The sequence below is a fragment of the Solanum stenotomum genome, chromosome 5 (genome assembly GCF_019186545.1).
Source record: "Solanum stenotomum isolate F172 chromosome 5, ASM1918654v1, whole genome shotgun sequence".
Taxonomy (NCBI): Eukaryota; Viridiplantae; Streptophyta; class Magnoliopsida; order Solanales; family Solanaceae; genus Solanum; species Solanum stenotomum.
The window spans coordinates 2237369-2253666 of NC_064286.1; the positions used below are offsets into that span (position 1 = coordinate 2237369).

The window sequence follows — 16298 nt, forward strand, 5'->3', positions numbered from 1 at the left end:
TGAGGTTTGGTGCAGACCTTACCCCTACATTGGGAGGTAGAGAGGTTGTTTTTGATAGACTCTTGGATCATCATTCCGAGTCTTCACGAGTGGAGATGATCCCATTTTTCAACAACATACCCAATGTAATCCCACAAGTGAGGTCTGGTGAGGATAGTCTGTACACAGACCTTACCCCTACCTTGGGAGAGGTAGAGAGGTTGTTTCTGATAGACCCTCGGGTCAGATGATCCAATTTTTTCATTGAACCAAAAACAATTGCTCTTGCCACTAAACAGATATCATAGAGTTGATATGAGGAGCAGCAACAAAGCATGCCAACAACTTCAATAACACAAGTAAAATCGCGCCCAATTGAACTTTCTCTATTCTCTACTAACAAAACAATGTCTCAAAATGCAGAGTTGAACATCAACGAAGCCTTGATAAGGGAAACTGTTTCCGACACGAGTCTGTTTGCTGTAGACACTGAGTGTGGGGGAAGATACTCCGGGGTCGATATCTCTTCATCCATCAACTGAAATGCCATTGTTAGAATACTTCCTTCAGAAGTACAAGGTAGGACAGCAAATCCTGAAGCCAACATGTCTACACTATCAGAGTCTTTGCCTTCCATAATGTATTGCACAGCTGAAGCATCAACTGGTGCAAAAATTATGTACATTCCTGTTGAATCTGTAAAGCTCTCTTGTAGGTAAAACATCTCTGACTTGTTTGTTCTTCCATTGGGAGGCTATATTGATCAAGAAAACTATTAGAAACTTTGCTTTATTCCTCATAGAATTTGTAAACAAAAAAAATGTTAGGTGATTTCTTCCCGTTTGATTTAATCTTCTTGATAGGTAAAAGTTATTCGGTAGTTGTATTGGTTGGAAGTAGCAGGTACCTCGTGAGGCAAGATCTTCACTAAGGGGGCTCATAAAAACTTTTGACTTTATATATATAGTGTGATTTTCTGCCAAAGATGCCCGGATGAATCCCTTTTCGGCCCAGAGGAGGATCTACCTAAGCCTTCTTGCCATGGTGGAGCTAAACGGGCGGAAGGGGGTTCATCATCAGAGAATCACATTGCATATATATGGTTAGATTTTGTTTATGTATACATAATAGATGATGAACCTCTTGGTAAAAATCCTGCTTCCGCTACTGCCTTATTAATAGGTAGAGAGTTATCTGGTACTTGTACTGATGGGAAGTAGTAGGTATCCGATGGAATAGTCGAGGTCGCTGCAAGCTGACCTAGACTAAACCATTGTACAAAAGAGAAAATAATTCTATATTCAAAACATACTACTCCCTCCGTTTCAATTTGTTTGTCTTACTTTCCTTTTTGTAACAACTCTTTAATTTTAACTTTCCACATGACATGTTTAAGACCACGAGATTAGAATACATTTTGAAACATTATACAATTCTTTAATTTAAGACTACAAGATTCAACTTTACTTAAACTCCGTGACAAGTCAAAACCAGACAAACAGATTGAAACGGATGGGGTCTTACCTCCACTATGACTAGTGAAACAGAGTTAGCAGGGTCTCTTGCTGAGGGAATATGAAGTGCATCTCGAGTCATACATCCATAGGAGAGTAAATCCCACTACAAAAATATATGTTAAGAACACAGATAGCAGAACATAGTATAAGTTGAGGTAAAACTCTGTTGAAGAGTACCTTCCATCGATTTCCTCCTGCACGAAGGAACTTAAAAACGTCGTTTTGTGGTATTGGTAGCCATATGGAAGTTGAAATCATTACTACAACACCACGAGGGGTTCCCGGAGCATCTAAATTCATGTTTGTTTTCACAAATATATCCTCACCACCATGTATACTTAAGGGCATCCACTGGTTTTCATTGCATGAGCTAAAGATAGCATTGTAACTTTTGATCGTTCGTTCTGTCAGCTTCATTAAATTCTTCTGTCCTTTCCCTACGTCTAAGAATATGGAAGATAACGCGATAAACACCCATGAATCAGTACCAAATCAAGTTCTTTTTTTTTTTCTTCACAAAAATGGAAAGGTCATTTACTATACGAAATATCTTAATTGTATCCTCTGTTACACTTTGAGGACATTCATACCCTTTGCTGTTAGCAAATCGTCTCGTAGTTACTCTTTACTTTACAGAGCTCCAGCATTGGCAGAGTGGATTCTGTGTGCCAAAAATACTTCAGGAAAAGAACTCCACAAATCTTACCTCTATTATTCACTATGGTCTAAAAGTATCCTCCGAACTTCAGGTTAGAGGTTCGTTAGGATCAAGGGCAAATACGAGATGATCTGCTAACGATATATGTATGAATGGCTTCAAATTATAACAGAAGCACAAAATTAAGATACTTCATATAGTAAAGAGGTATTTTTGACCTTTTTTCCGAATGAAAACGACTATGAAAAAAAGCAAACCAGCTTACTGTTGTCTTGCAAAGGCTGTCCCAATAGTTGATTTTGTTGTTTCTGCAGAACTGCATATCTGTCATAATGTCTCTCCATGGTCAGCATCCAGCGCTTCGCGCTGAATGCAACGCCTGATTTAAACATCTGCCTGAACATCTCGGGAATCGAACCATCACATACTACATTATTCTCCACCCAAGTCACCTAAAATTTTCACATCCAAATCTTTATGATTATAATGCAATAATCAAATAGGAACTTAAAATTTTCATGATTAAGAAGTATTCAGTTTTACCAGTGATAGTCCACTTTGAAGTCCATGGATTAGGCATCCTGATGGTCTTCTTTTATACTGTACTAATGGATTAGGATAAACACTCTCTAAGGAGACATCAGTTACTAGCCAAGTGTTGAAATCTAGTTGTCGAGAGTACCTCGCGAAATAGACCTCCCGAGGCCTAACAAGTGGAGAAGGAAGATGAAATTGTGCTGACATCTGAAAAAGAAAAAACCATACAACAACCACTACACCTCAGTTCCAAACAAGTTAACGTCTGCTATATGAATCCTCAACTGATGACTATGTTTACTCATTTAAGCTCGAATCATATCATTCGTAAAAAACCAATCTCTTAATTTGCTTAGATGATTGAAATAACAAACATTGAGAATTTTGAAGTAAGAAGGATGCATTTGTGTGTGGTTGCTATAAGATGAATCAATGATTTAGAGTCTGTGAGTTCAGAATAAGTGTAATCATATTATATGTATACATAGTTCGAGCTGGAAGCAACATGCTAGAGAGTACTACTACTACTACTACTATTACTACTACACATGATTCAGAATGGATTAGTAGCTCAACAAAGAGGGCAGCTCAGTGCACAAAACATCACTAGTTGCGGCCACACCATAAAGGGTGGATTAGTAGCTCAGAAAAGATTAGACAAAGTGTTAATTTTAGATTACCACTTGTAAAGCTCCATCAAAATTTCCATCTCTTCCTGTCAATAGAAGTCCAAGATTTGTTGCTTTTGAAACAATGTTGGAGAACACACATGACCATTTGTCCTGTTTTCACACACACACAAAAACATAATATTTTCAATTGATTGACAAAACTCAGAACAATAAAGTTAATAATACTATGGTTATCTGCTATGTTGCAGCACCGATGTCAGATCCTCTAAAAATGCACTACTTTAGAAGAGTCTGAACAACATAGAAGATTATCTGTAACTTACGACATCCATCAGCATATGCACGAGGTTGATTGGATCCACAAGTACGATCCCAATAGCTCTAGACACTTCAATAACAGAGGGGATCGATGAATTTCCCATCTCAATATCGACATTTCCATTAAAGTTTGGCATGTCAATAGGTCCTCCATTTGCAATGAACTTGATAATTTCCTCTAAAGTTGGATCAAGATGAGCGAATCGTCGTTTATATTCAACTTCATTGAGTACCTCAGTTTGCTTATTTGTGTCAAATAGCCATAATGGTTCTTGTTGTTGAGCCATTTGTCTTAGTTCTTCACTTGATGCTAAGGCAAGATCAACAATTTTGGTTTTGTATGTTTCAGCACAAACTGAAACTGATAAAAGTAGATCACTTGCTCTTGGCATATTTTCCCTTTCCAAAACTTGCATTGACTGAGAAAATCAAAGTTTATATATCAAAATTCACAACATGTACAAAAATTTCAGGCTATCGTCAACAAATAGATTATGAAGTTGAAACTTGAAAATTTGAGTTTTTGAAGTTGTGCGTGTGTGGAGTTTGGACATGCATTATACTTGAAGTTTTGTGAGTGGAAGTCCGAAAAACTGGCTCACAAAAACAGGTCGTTGAAGAAATCTTATTAAATTTCATGGCTAAATAGATATTTGAAGTAAAAAACTACTCTCAAAATCTATGGTGAAAGACTAGCTAAATCAATCATATGTTCTATTTTGCCTAAATAGTCATGATATTGATGTTTATAGATAGATACTATTCATTATTTGCTAATAACCTATGTTGTTTTGACGCTTCAGAAATGTTGGCAAACCAATGTTGGATCCTCAAAAAATGCGTAGCTTTCTGAAGGATCTGACACACACTAGACGATATTTTTGAAGAGTTGGAGTAACATAGACCAATACTAAAGTTAATTATTTTACAACTTATGGTCTGAACTTCAGTATTTGAAAGAAATAATGGTCAAAAACACACTTAAAGTATCACACTTTCACGAGTTTCCTTCCAGAACTATCAAGTGTTCACTTTTCCTACATGAACTATTGGATAGGAAACTCGTGAAAACGTGATACTTCAGATGTGTTTTTTTACCATTTCTCAATTTGAAATAGTGACAAAACTTGTTGAAATAATGGTTATCACTTACAAAACAACTAACTTTTTATTTTTTTCAACTTCAACTAAATATTGTCCAAGTGCATATCCATATATTAATAACATATACTTTATGATATAGTTTTGGTGAGTGTACCTCTAAATATCCATAGTGCTCCAACCCTGATTTGTCTTCAGGGAACATCTTGTAATTTGGGAAACCTGTTAAACAATCTTCGATCCTACACGATGTAAATTTAAATTAGTCAGGTCAATAAATTCCGAATATTAAAGGGCTTATAGCCTCCAACGAGCACATTTCCAATGAATTTCATGAGAAATACGCGTGTTTCTAGTAATAATAACGCGATAATAAAATGTAAATTAATAATGATTCAAACTATAATGAGGGAGGATTTTGATTAAATGCAGAATAATACAAATTTAAAGAAAAATTCAAAATGGAAAGATTACATGAAACTGAAAGAACTATGAAGAACAATTAAATTAAATTAATGAGAAGTAAATATGCAATGCATGCCTATGAATATACAATTGTGTAGTTTATAAACAAAACAGTCTTGATACACAAAACATCTCGTGTTCATGTAAGGTTCAAGGAAGAGCCGCCATTCTAACTCACCCTAATACAACAGATGTGATGAAGACAACCTACCTATTGTAGAATATTAGTAATTGTTTCCACAAGCCAAACTCGTTATTTATAGGTCACACATAGATAACTTTTCCGATGAAACAAAATTAATCAAAGAAATGAATTACACTGAATACGGCTGCTGTTACTATGTTCTTCTTCTCTTGCTCTAGTTTTTTTTTTTTTAATTTTAATTTATTAAATTACATATGTAAACTATGATTAGAAAAGAGTTACGTTACTTAATAATTGGTATTTCTGTTAAAAGAAGGCCGCAATTTAAATTGATTAATTTGCATCCTATTCTATTTTTTTTATTATTATTTTATTTTGCAAAATAATAAAATTATTTTTTTTCAAACAATCACTATCTCTCACTCTTTTAAAGCTTTCAATAAAGCCTTCTTAGCTGAGGAAGCAGCAACCGATCAATTGGAAAGTTCCTGCATAAGTTGTCGGATTATAAATAAAAAACTTTTCTGGGAATGCATGGTTCAAGTCGAGTTTTCTTATTGTTCCTTCCAAGACATCCCTTCTAACTTTACTAATTGATTTTGTGTGATTGCTTCGTTTACCCTCCGCCACATAAATCCTCCCCTTGTATTTTATCTTTGTTCATTATATAATAATTCATCATTTGCCCGTCATTATATAACAATTAAAAACGATAGAATCTATCCAAACATTATATTAATCAAAATAATATATTATTCAAACCAGAAACTAAAATTACTTACTATTTAATTTTGGAATATTCTCTAATTTATACTGTTTGGTAGTACTAATTAAATCTCCTGCAATTTCTTCGTTAGTGAAGCTTTTGCTATCATTCTCAAGTTAGCTCATTTTTTTTAAATTATTTTTTCCCCTCTACATTCTTCTAAAATTATTTTATTAAAATGCCAACACTATTACTAATATAAGTTCAATTCATCGAGGACATGATCTTAAATAGGATATCAATATGGAAGTTGAGAATTAGGGTTAATAGTTAATAGGTAGTTGAGTATTTTCTCACTTCATACTGACAGAACCGAATTATATTCTAATCCGAAGTACCTATCTTTCTTCAATACTATCATCATAACATTTTACTTTTGCATTCCTTTTAAATCATGTCCAAATAATGATTTCATTGAGTTGATCTGTTGTCGAAAAAAAACCTTTATTTCTGATAAAAATAGAGATAAAATACGTGTACATCCACTCTCTCTAAATTTTACTTATAAAAATACTGAATATGTTATTATTATTTAATAGTATGAAAATCCTACAGAAATATTAATTTAGGACAATAAAATTATTAGTTGAATTACGTAATAGAATTCAACAATCTCTAAATGTAATAAATACGATCAAATTGTTTTTAAAAATGGAAGATAATTCAAGAGTCTTATATTATATTATATTATAAATAAGAGGCCTTTTTCTGAACAACTAGAGAGACTTTGAGAAGCATGGATAATGCCATTTTCCTCATTTGTAAATGAGCTAAATATAGGTGTAGACGATCGATCAGTTCAGATTGAATATGAAAATTTTGATTTGAATATATAATTTTAAGAATGAAGAAACTAAAATTAAAATTAAAATCCAATACGAATAAGTTTGGATTGAATCGGTTTTCTCAATTTCAATTTTGAATTAATTGGCTTATTTTCATTTTTCAGCTTTAAGACTATAAGTTGAATTTCTTCTTCTAAAAAAAAACATCTTATAATAAAGTATTTATATCAAATTTCCTTGATAATTTCTCATTTCCACCGCAATATCATCCAAATAAAATGCCCATTCCTCAATAAAATTATTATCAAGATTTATTTTTTAAATCTAAACAAAGTAAAAATAATACCTAGATCGACCAAACTACTAATAGTTCATAGGGTACTGAACTTAGTATTAGATAAATAAGCTTATGTCTAATTGTACAAATAAATAGAAAATACAAATTTTTAGGGTTTTTTTTTTTTTTTTTGGGGGGTGGGGGGGTATTAACTGAGGTCTCTATTACTTTAACCATACCAATTATTTCAAGAAAAAAAATGTCTTAATAGAGGATTTTATGTGAAGAGCAATGGTTTGGAATTAATCAATATTCCTTAATTAGATAATGATTGAAACTTTGATAACTCCATTTTCCTAACTATTCTTAACATTTGAATCTTCTTATAAATATACATACAATTATTTTTAACCAAATATTTTTTATTTGAATTTTAAATATGAAAAAATTCTATTAAAATCTTACGTGACGCTAGTTCAAATGAGTTGAAACTTCAAAATGAATACAAAACACAAATAGATGATTCATGTACATAGTATTCAACCTTAATTCTAGCACCATATTGAGTTCGAAACCAAATTTTATTTATGAGAAGTTAAATTTTTCAAATTAAAAAACAAATAATAAAAATGTGTTGTCAAAACACGAGAATAGAGGAGTCACTCACATTTTAGGCACAACATGGAGTGGGTATGCATCCCTTTCTCATGTGTCTCTTATTTTAAATGGTTATTTATTTTATTTGTTTATTTATTTGAGTAATAATATTTGGAAACATAATAATTATACGAGTAATATAATAAAATAAATTGGGGATGGGATCATGATGGATTGGTTGTAAGATTGAGGAGAGTCATCCTCCGTCCCAAATTATTTATCGTATTTTCTATACGCTCCTTAAGAAAATATTAATTAATAGATATTTTTTTTAATTATTTTATCTTTATTTGTGTCTTAAGATATACTTTTTCCGTCCAAAATAAGTGTCGATTTAGCTTATTTACACTCATTTAAAAAATAATAAATACAAATTATAGTTTACTAAGCTACCCCAATTTGTAAGATATTTCTAGAGAATGTCTATTGTTCAAAGTTGACGGGGGAGTTGTGATTTTTAAATTAAAGTTGAGGTGGAAATGATTTTGACTTGTTATATTTAACATAAGAGTAGTGTTGGAAAATTACAATTACTGTTTTTTAATCTTGAATTTCTAAAGCGATACTTATTTTGGGACGGAGAAAGTAATTTCTTTTCATTGAATATTTACTCTGTTTATGTGACATCTTTCCATAGTTGAGATATAATCTTCAAAACAATTACTACCGATGGTAAAATGAAAATAAATAATTAATATTACCTTGGATTTTTATAATAACAAATATTTTTTAAAATTACAATAATATTTTGAGATAGAAAAAATATATCCTACAAAAATGGAAAATTTTGGAAGGTCTTTATCAAGACTACTTTAATTTTGCATTTTTTTGTTCATAATTAAAATTTAAATGTATAAAGACATGGGAAACATGATGAAGATGTTTGCACATAAAAATTCTAAAATGGAAAGTGATAAATACTTGACCTTATAATTTCAATGTGTAATTTTTGTCCTACAATAATGTGAGTACTCCTATGATTGAGACAATATGAATTGATTGAACCTTTGCGTGGATAGCTTTAAGTATGAATGATGTCTTCAATTTTTTTTTTTATATACGCAATCATTATCATCGATCACCATTGATGCGTATAATTATTATTATCATACAATTAACATCTATCGGCCTATTTTGTCAGTTCCTTTATAAGTCATCAACTTACAAAATTAAATATCACCACTGACGATAAATATACCTTTGTCCCAATTGATTGTGATTTCTCTCTTGCAAAATACTCGATATTTATATTGGAGCCGCGATTAATTTAAAATCATGCCACATAAGACCCATTTACAGAAGAAAAATGCTTTTTGTCAAAATATTTTTACATCCAAAACTCGAACTTGAAATCTATAATTAAAGATACGTAGCTAGAGAGATTTTATCAGTCTCACCACAACTCTTGACGGAGGAAAAGGGCAATTAGGTCCAAATATACTCCTCATCCTTTTTATTTGCCCTTAAGGTTTTAGTACACTAATTTTAAAAAACCTTAAATAAATTTAGTTAATTAGATGTATTTGATTAAATTATCCTTATATTAATTTATTCCTAAACGAGTAATTAATGATTATATACCTTTTAGGAGGTAGTGAAAATTAATCTCTTCTTAATTTTCTAAAATGATAAATATTTTAAGCTAAAATGCCAAATAAAAAGGACAAGAGAGAGTATTAATTAAAGAAAAGATAATGACATGTTTGTAAAACAAATGACAATAATTAGAATGGAACTTTTTGTTCATACGTCATCTCACTTACTAAACTAATTAATTAATGGTGATTATAAATTTAATTTGTCATAAGCTTCTTCAATATATATTTAATTAGAAAAACAAATTGTTATGTCAAACAGTATTATACACTTGTCTCTTGTAGAAGTCAAGAATATAATTCACATCCAATTATAAGGTCTCATGAGTTGACAATCACTAACTATATAATAAATCATTAATTTTGTGTTGATAATTATCACTCATAAATATTCAAAAAATTCATTAAAAAAACTATTTAACCCAAACACATCTAAACGGCATTGAGGATGAGTCAACTGATCGACAAACAACTTTTATGAATTGGAATTAGTATTCATTATGAATTGGAATTTCGAGACTAAATTCGAATTCACATCAAATGGTAAAGCTTTGATCCCTAGCAAAGGTGATTTCATAACCAAGAGGATTCGAATTCGAGACCTCTGATTAATGATGAAAGACTACTTACCACTCTATCTCAGTCCTTATTGATTTTTCGTTCTATTTTATGTGAAGGTATTACTATTTGTGACAATAATTTATTTACTATGATTTCTCCAAAATTTTGAAAATATTTTAAATTATTAACATAGAACATAAAGTGCTTTTAACTCTCATATTTTAAATTCTTTTAATTTCACATAAATTAAAATGGAGATAGTAAAAACTGCAATGAATTTCTAAGAAGTTAGTATAAACTAGAAAGTCCAAGTCATTTAATGACTCAGTTAATGACCATTTCAATATATTAAATTGAGATTAGCAAATAACAGCATAGAAAATAAGATTTGGCAAATCTTTGTTTCCACTAATCTAATCCTAAAATCATAAAAGGTCAAATCTATTTTTTCTGTTGCATCTTCTAAACTTCAACTCTCCTATGGCCCACAATCAAGATTCCATACCCCCACCCCCACGCCACCCTCACCCCACCCAAGCCTGCAAGTATTTTAAATTCATTGAGAAATAAACAAAAATATTTAATATTTCATATTTAGAGTAGGTTTAAAATAATCCATTAATTAAATATGTTATCGATCAGTTTATTAATTTGTTAAAAGTAAGCACTTTAATCTTCGTTAAATATTTACAAATTCTAGTCCTTAGATTAATGAAAAACTATGAATGAACTTTTCTTTTTAATCCGAAACACTAGGAAAGTCTCAACAATTCCAAGAGAGTTATAACATACGGAAATTAAAGATAGATAAAAAAAAAAGATAAAACACCTTAAAAGAAATTGCAACAAATACCAAAACTTAATAAATCAAAATCAGCAAAAAAAATGCACTCAACACCTCATGTAGAAAAAATAATAATAACATAATTGCATCAAACGTCAAATATCAATAGAAAAAAAATAACAGAAACAACACCTCCAAATATGAGTTTCCATTAAATCTAAGAACCATACTTCGTTAAGTATTAGATAACCGAATAATAATTATACCTGTATAAAATTCTTATGTTTCTCAATATGGTCTCTATCATCATCTCTATTCTTCTTATCAGTTCTCTTTATCTTATTAAAAAAATACACACTTTTGAAAAACTTAGGACTAAAATTGTTTAAAAGTAAATTTAAGGAACTATTTTGAATTTATCCTAAACATAAGGGACCATTTGTGTTATTTTCTCTTGCATTCTTTTATCTATAATCAATTTCTCCACTATATATAATTCCAACATTTCTCTATTGAGAGTGACCAATAACCTAAACTTATATATATTTTTTAAAATAGTTCTTCTTCTTCCTCTTATGCAAATGGATAATTCTTCTACATGTAATAGTTTTTCTAATTATAGTGCAAAAAATTCAGATTATGATTCCCAAGAAGAAAGTAGTTGGACATTTTATTTTCAAGATTTTATGTCCAACAATAATAATTCTAATGAACAAAATTCTTTATGTTCTAATGAATTACACATCAATAAAAATGGTGGTTTAGATATTAATGAAAATAGTATTAATAATAATAAATCTGTTTTTAAGAAGAGAAAGATGAAAGGAGTAGCAAGAGAAGTTGATGATGATCTTGAAGATACAGCAAGTTCACCTGTCAATAGCCCCAAGGTTAGTCAAGCATACTTTTCTTTTAGTTTCCGACCGATGTTCGGTATCTATTTTGGGGTTTGACTAATCTGAATTCACCTTGAGAGGTCCTACTACTTTCTCTTCATTTTAAGGGTTCAAACTCGAGTACTCTGATTAAGGATGGATGAGTACTTATCATGACTTCACCATGACTTTTGGTGGTGACTTTAGTTTCTTTAGGTTTCCTATCAGTCGTATTCGATGTTTGTTCTGAGGTTTGACTAATTTGGTTTCGTGCCAAGAAGTCCTTCTTTAGCTTCATTTCGAGGATTCGAATACCTTTAGTTTAGAATGAATGATTACTTACAATTTCATGACCTTTGGTGGTGACTATTTAGTTTCCTATTGGCTAGTGTTCGATATCTCCAAATAGTTTGGATTTACGTCGGGAAATTTAACTTTGACTCGATTTTCATGACTCAAATCCAAAGCCTTTACTGACGGATGAAGGACCTTTTGATGAAGACTTTGTCAATATAACTAGCTTGCTAGTAATTAATTTTATTAATTTTCATTTACCTTTTATTTAGGGATTTTATTCATCTCTCTTTTTTTCTTTTCCCTATTGCTTTTAATTTGCAGGTGTCTTATATGAATGAGTTGTGCTTTAAAAGTCAGAAGGGGAAAAGTTCTGCAAGTATTTTTGAGGTAAGAGCTCATCGTGTTTGGTACGACGAAAGTCATTATTCATCGATTTTTTTTTTTTGTAAAATAAAGAAAAAGAACCAGCATTATTACAATTATTTTTGTTTTCTAATCGATGTCCGGTATCCGTAATAGATATTCCAACTAATTCAGATTCATAAAAGCGCTTTCTACCACAATTTTTAATATCCAAAACTCAAACTTCAAACTTTTAATTAAGGACAGAGAGATCCTATCCATTCCACCACAACCAATATTATTCAGTTATGCATTAATATTTCATCCTATTTAACTTTACATCGCGCTATTATTACTATTCAGAGAGTCAATAAGATTCTTTTGTGAATGCAATTTCTTCAAATACATTTGAATTGATAACTTACATTTCATCCAAAAAAAACACTTAAAGATTCTATATCTATGGTTAAAGTTATATTGATAATTAAGTAGTTTGACCTTCGTACTCTTAATCCCGCTATAAGAAAATTCTTTTGGAATTTGTTTTCAACAGGGAAAAGGAAATAGTATTTCTGGCCAGCAAATGATGACTAGTGGATTGAATAATTCTACAAAGGAAAATGACTCTACACAATTGAAGAAAAAAGGATTATGCTTAGTACCTATCTCTATGTTCACAAAGTGATGCATGGATAATTAAATTTGCTACTCCTACATAAAATGTATATATATTTCTCTATTTTTTTTTGTTTTCACTCGATATTTGGTATCAATTTAGAGGTCTGACAACATTCGATTTTGCATTGAGAAGTCTTGTGTTAAGGGATAAAATGTCCTCTAACAAAGACGACTTTATTCTCATGGCTCGTATCGAGGACATGCATAAACTTATGTACCATATATATCACTCTCTTTAATTGCAATTGTTGTAAAATATCTACTCCCTCCGTCCACAATTGTTTGTCAGGGTAAGGTCATGCACATCCCTCAAGGAAAAGTTAATACAAGGTGTAATTTGACTAATATAACCCTACTATATCAAGAATACCAGAAGTCCGCATGACTTTTCAATTGAACTACACAATCATTAAGGGCAGAATTGGAAAAAAGTGACTAATTATTTCTTGATTGTTTAAATTGACAATTAATCTTGGACATCTATTTTTAGTATACCTGCCAAACAATTGTGGACGGAGGGAGTATTATTTTAGAAAACCAAGACATATTTATTATCTTTCTTTTAAAACTCATTAATTAAGCTATTCGATTAAGAAAGAGAGATAATTGTTATATTTATATATATATACACTCTTACAAATTAAAACTATATTAAATGTCTTTTTTAAAAGGTGCGGAAAAATCGGAAAAAAGTAGATAAATAGATAGGTTACTCACACTACTAAAAACAAATGAAAATATCGATTGAAAATCCTAAGAAATATCCGTTGGAAATATGTTTTTTTTCATAGGAAAAACTTCTGACAAGCCAATTTTTGATGGACCTTCGAAAATTATTAAAGTATATACTTGTTGATAACTTAAGGAACAACTGGATAATTCAGCTGTTCCTCATAAGAAAAAAAAGTTCTCATTTATAATAAATATATGTTTAATTAATTATAACAAATTAGTCTTGTTTGGAGATATCATTAATTAGTTCTTTAAAACATTGAAAATTATAGATGTGATGAAAGAATAAATTAATTAATTTGACTTTTAATATTAAAGGGCAGAGTTGACAAATCCTAAGATTTTGTTAATTGCAAGGAAATTCAGAAATTATGGATATATATTAGCAGCTGACCTCCAAAGTCTACAATGATCCATTCCCTATAAATTATATTGATCATAAATAATTAATATAAACAATTATATTAATGTTTGTCCAAAAAACTATCACAAATAATTAATTTGTTTTCACAAAGTCATCTTGTTTTAGGTGGAACATAGCATTCTAAAGCAAAAATACCTAAACTACCCCTTTATTTGTAAAAATAACTATATATATATAAAAGAGAAAATAATATAGATATTCTAGGTCCAAGAAAAATTTAATGGATCGAACACTTTCCTTTCTCATATTATTAAAGTCGGGTGGAAGAGAATCAATTCTCTTGAGAATAAAGAGGACGAATAGAATCTAATTTATGTTCATGTTAACATTAGAACAGTCCTTTTCTCCTTGAGTTGGATGAATCGAGAATTTTGGACCTTCACAAATAATATCTACATATATATATATATATGTGTGTGTGTGTGTTCCTGAACGAGTCTATCACGTGTAGGTTAAGCATAAGTCACAAGTTCAAACTCACCATAAATAAAAACTTGGTATTCAAGAGGAAAAATATATGAAGGTAGATGATTATTCATAAAATTTCAAAGCATACAAAATGAGAAATTATAAAAAAACAAAAAATATAAAAGGACTTCCAAGTTTTCNGGGGGGGGGGTTTCCTGAACGAGTCTATCACGTGTAGGTTAAGCATATGTCACAAGTTCAAACTCACCATAAATAAAAACTTGGTATTCAAGAGGAAATATATATATGAAGGTAGATGATTATTCATAAAATTTCAAAGCATACGAAATGAGAAATTATTAAAAAACAAAAAATATAAAAGGACTTCCAAGTTTTCACTTTAATAACTATTTCTACAATCGGCAGATTCAGTCATCTAGTTTTGATATGTGATAAAATAGTTGTATCAAGAAAATTTTAATTTATTTGAATCAAGGTCTATCAAAAATAATCTCTCTATCTTTTCATGACATTATCTATCCTTCTCTTTTCATCCTAAGAAAGCTATGGTAAGGACAAAGACGGACCTACCCTGAGGGTAGTAATGTCATTAGCATCTGATAATCTTAGAAAAAATGCATGCAAATATGTGTATGCATCTTAAATAGTCGTTTGATTCATTTTTAATTGTCATGTTGTGCTTTTCAAAAATCAATTTGACTAATTTTAAAGTGAAATTAGATTACATTAATTCGATATTTTAAACAAAAAAAATACATATTCAAAAGCTATACGAAAAGTACTATAAATTGCAATTTCTTGTATATCAATATGATGAAAAAATACTTCGTAAAATATTAGTCAAAGTACTTATCATTTGACTCTAAAAAAGGAAATCATGACAATTAAAAGTGGACGGAGATAGTATTAAATAAAAAATATGATAATATAGTTGATGATGTTTATCTTTTAAAAAGTAAAGTCAAGTCTATGCAAAGTGAATTAAGTACAAGCATAGGCGAATTCAAGATTTAAAGGTTGTGGGTGTCATATCGCCTTTAAATAGACGTATTCATTAAATCAATCAAATATTTAATTTATTTTACCCTTATATATAGCAACTTGGGACTTTTGTTTGGTTATTCATCTTTTTAGTTTATAAAGACAATTGAATTGAATAAATAAATAAATTATGTAACAACTTAGCGCCAAAAAAAAATTCTAATAATATCCTCAATAATTGCACTTGGTGAATTTTCATATTTTAAATACACTCAATAATGAAATAGTTACTTAGTATATTTATTAATAGTTCACGCTCTAGGTAACAAACTTAAATAAAGTGGTTGAAAATTTTTCACATGCATAATTTAAGTAAGGTCTAATTCATTGGTGACCCCTTAAAATTGGCATGAAGTTTCAGTTAGACACCTTAACTAGATGATGTTCATCTTAGACACCTCATGTAGGGTATCGCTGTGTCATTTTGACACTCTTTTTCCAATCAACAAAAATATGTGAGGTGTGTGTTACACTCGCGAATGACGTGTAAAGTGACTAATTAAGCGATGACATTTGTCATTTGTATCAAAAACAATTCTTAAACAATAAATTTTAAGTAAAAATAAAAAGCAGTCAATCAATCAATGACATTTGGATTTTTGCCCAAATAATTTTTTAAAGAAAATTAAGCCAATAAATTCCCCCATAACCCCACTCACCCCCCGTGTCTTCTTCTCCAAACACCCCAGTCCATTTGCAGAAA

At 30.3% G+C, this 16298-nt stretch overlaps 1 protein-coding gene and 1 pseudogene across 1 annotated transcript; one reads left to right on the forward strand and one right to left on the reverse strand.

The window, feature by feature from the left end:
* Nucleotides 1–383: 383 nt before the first annotated feature.
* On the reverse strand, nucleotides 384–3095 carry LOC125865681 (homeobox-leucine zipper protein ROC2-like; annotated as a pseudogene).
* Nucleotides 3096–11300: 8205 nt separating this feature from the next.
* LOC125865495 (vascular-related unknown protein 1-like) lies at nucleotides 11301–13022 on the forward strand. The gene is made up of 3 exons (XM_049545690.1): nucleotides 11301–11667; nucleotides 12271–12336; nucleotides 12845–13022. Exons 1-3 carry the CDS (start codon nucleotides 11353–11355, stop codon nucleotides 12974–12976), a joined length of 513 nt encoding a protein of 170 aa, XP_049401647.1. The 5' UTR covers nucleotides 11301–11352; the 3' UTR covers nucleotides 12977–13022.
* The last annotated feature ends 3276 nt before the right edge of the window (nucleotides 13023–16298 follow it).

Coding starts and splice junctions, on each gene's coding strand:
- LOC125865495 (XM_049545690.1), top strand. CDS start 11,353: ATGCAAATGGATAATTCTTCTACATGTAATAGTTTTTCTAATTATAGT. Junction 11,668..12,270: donor CACCTGTCAATAGCCCCAAG/GTTAGTCAAGCA, acceptor TTTAATTTGCAG/GTGTCTTATATGAATGAGTT. Junction 12,337..12,844: donor GTTCTGCAAGTATTTTTGAG/GTAAGAGCTCAT, acceptor TGTTTTCAACAG/GGAAAAGGAAATAGTATTTC.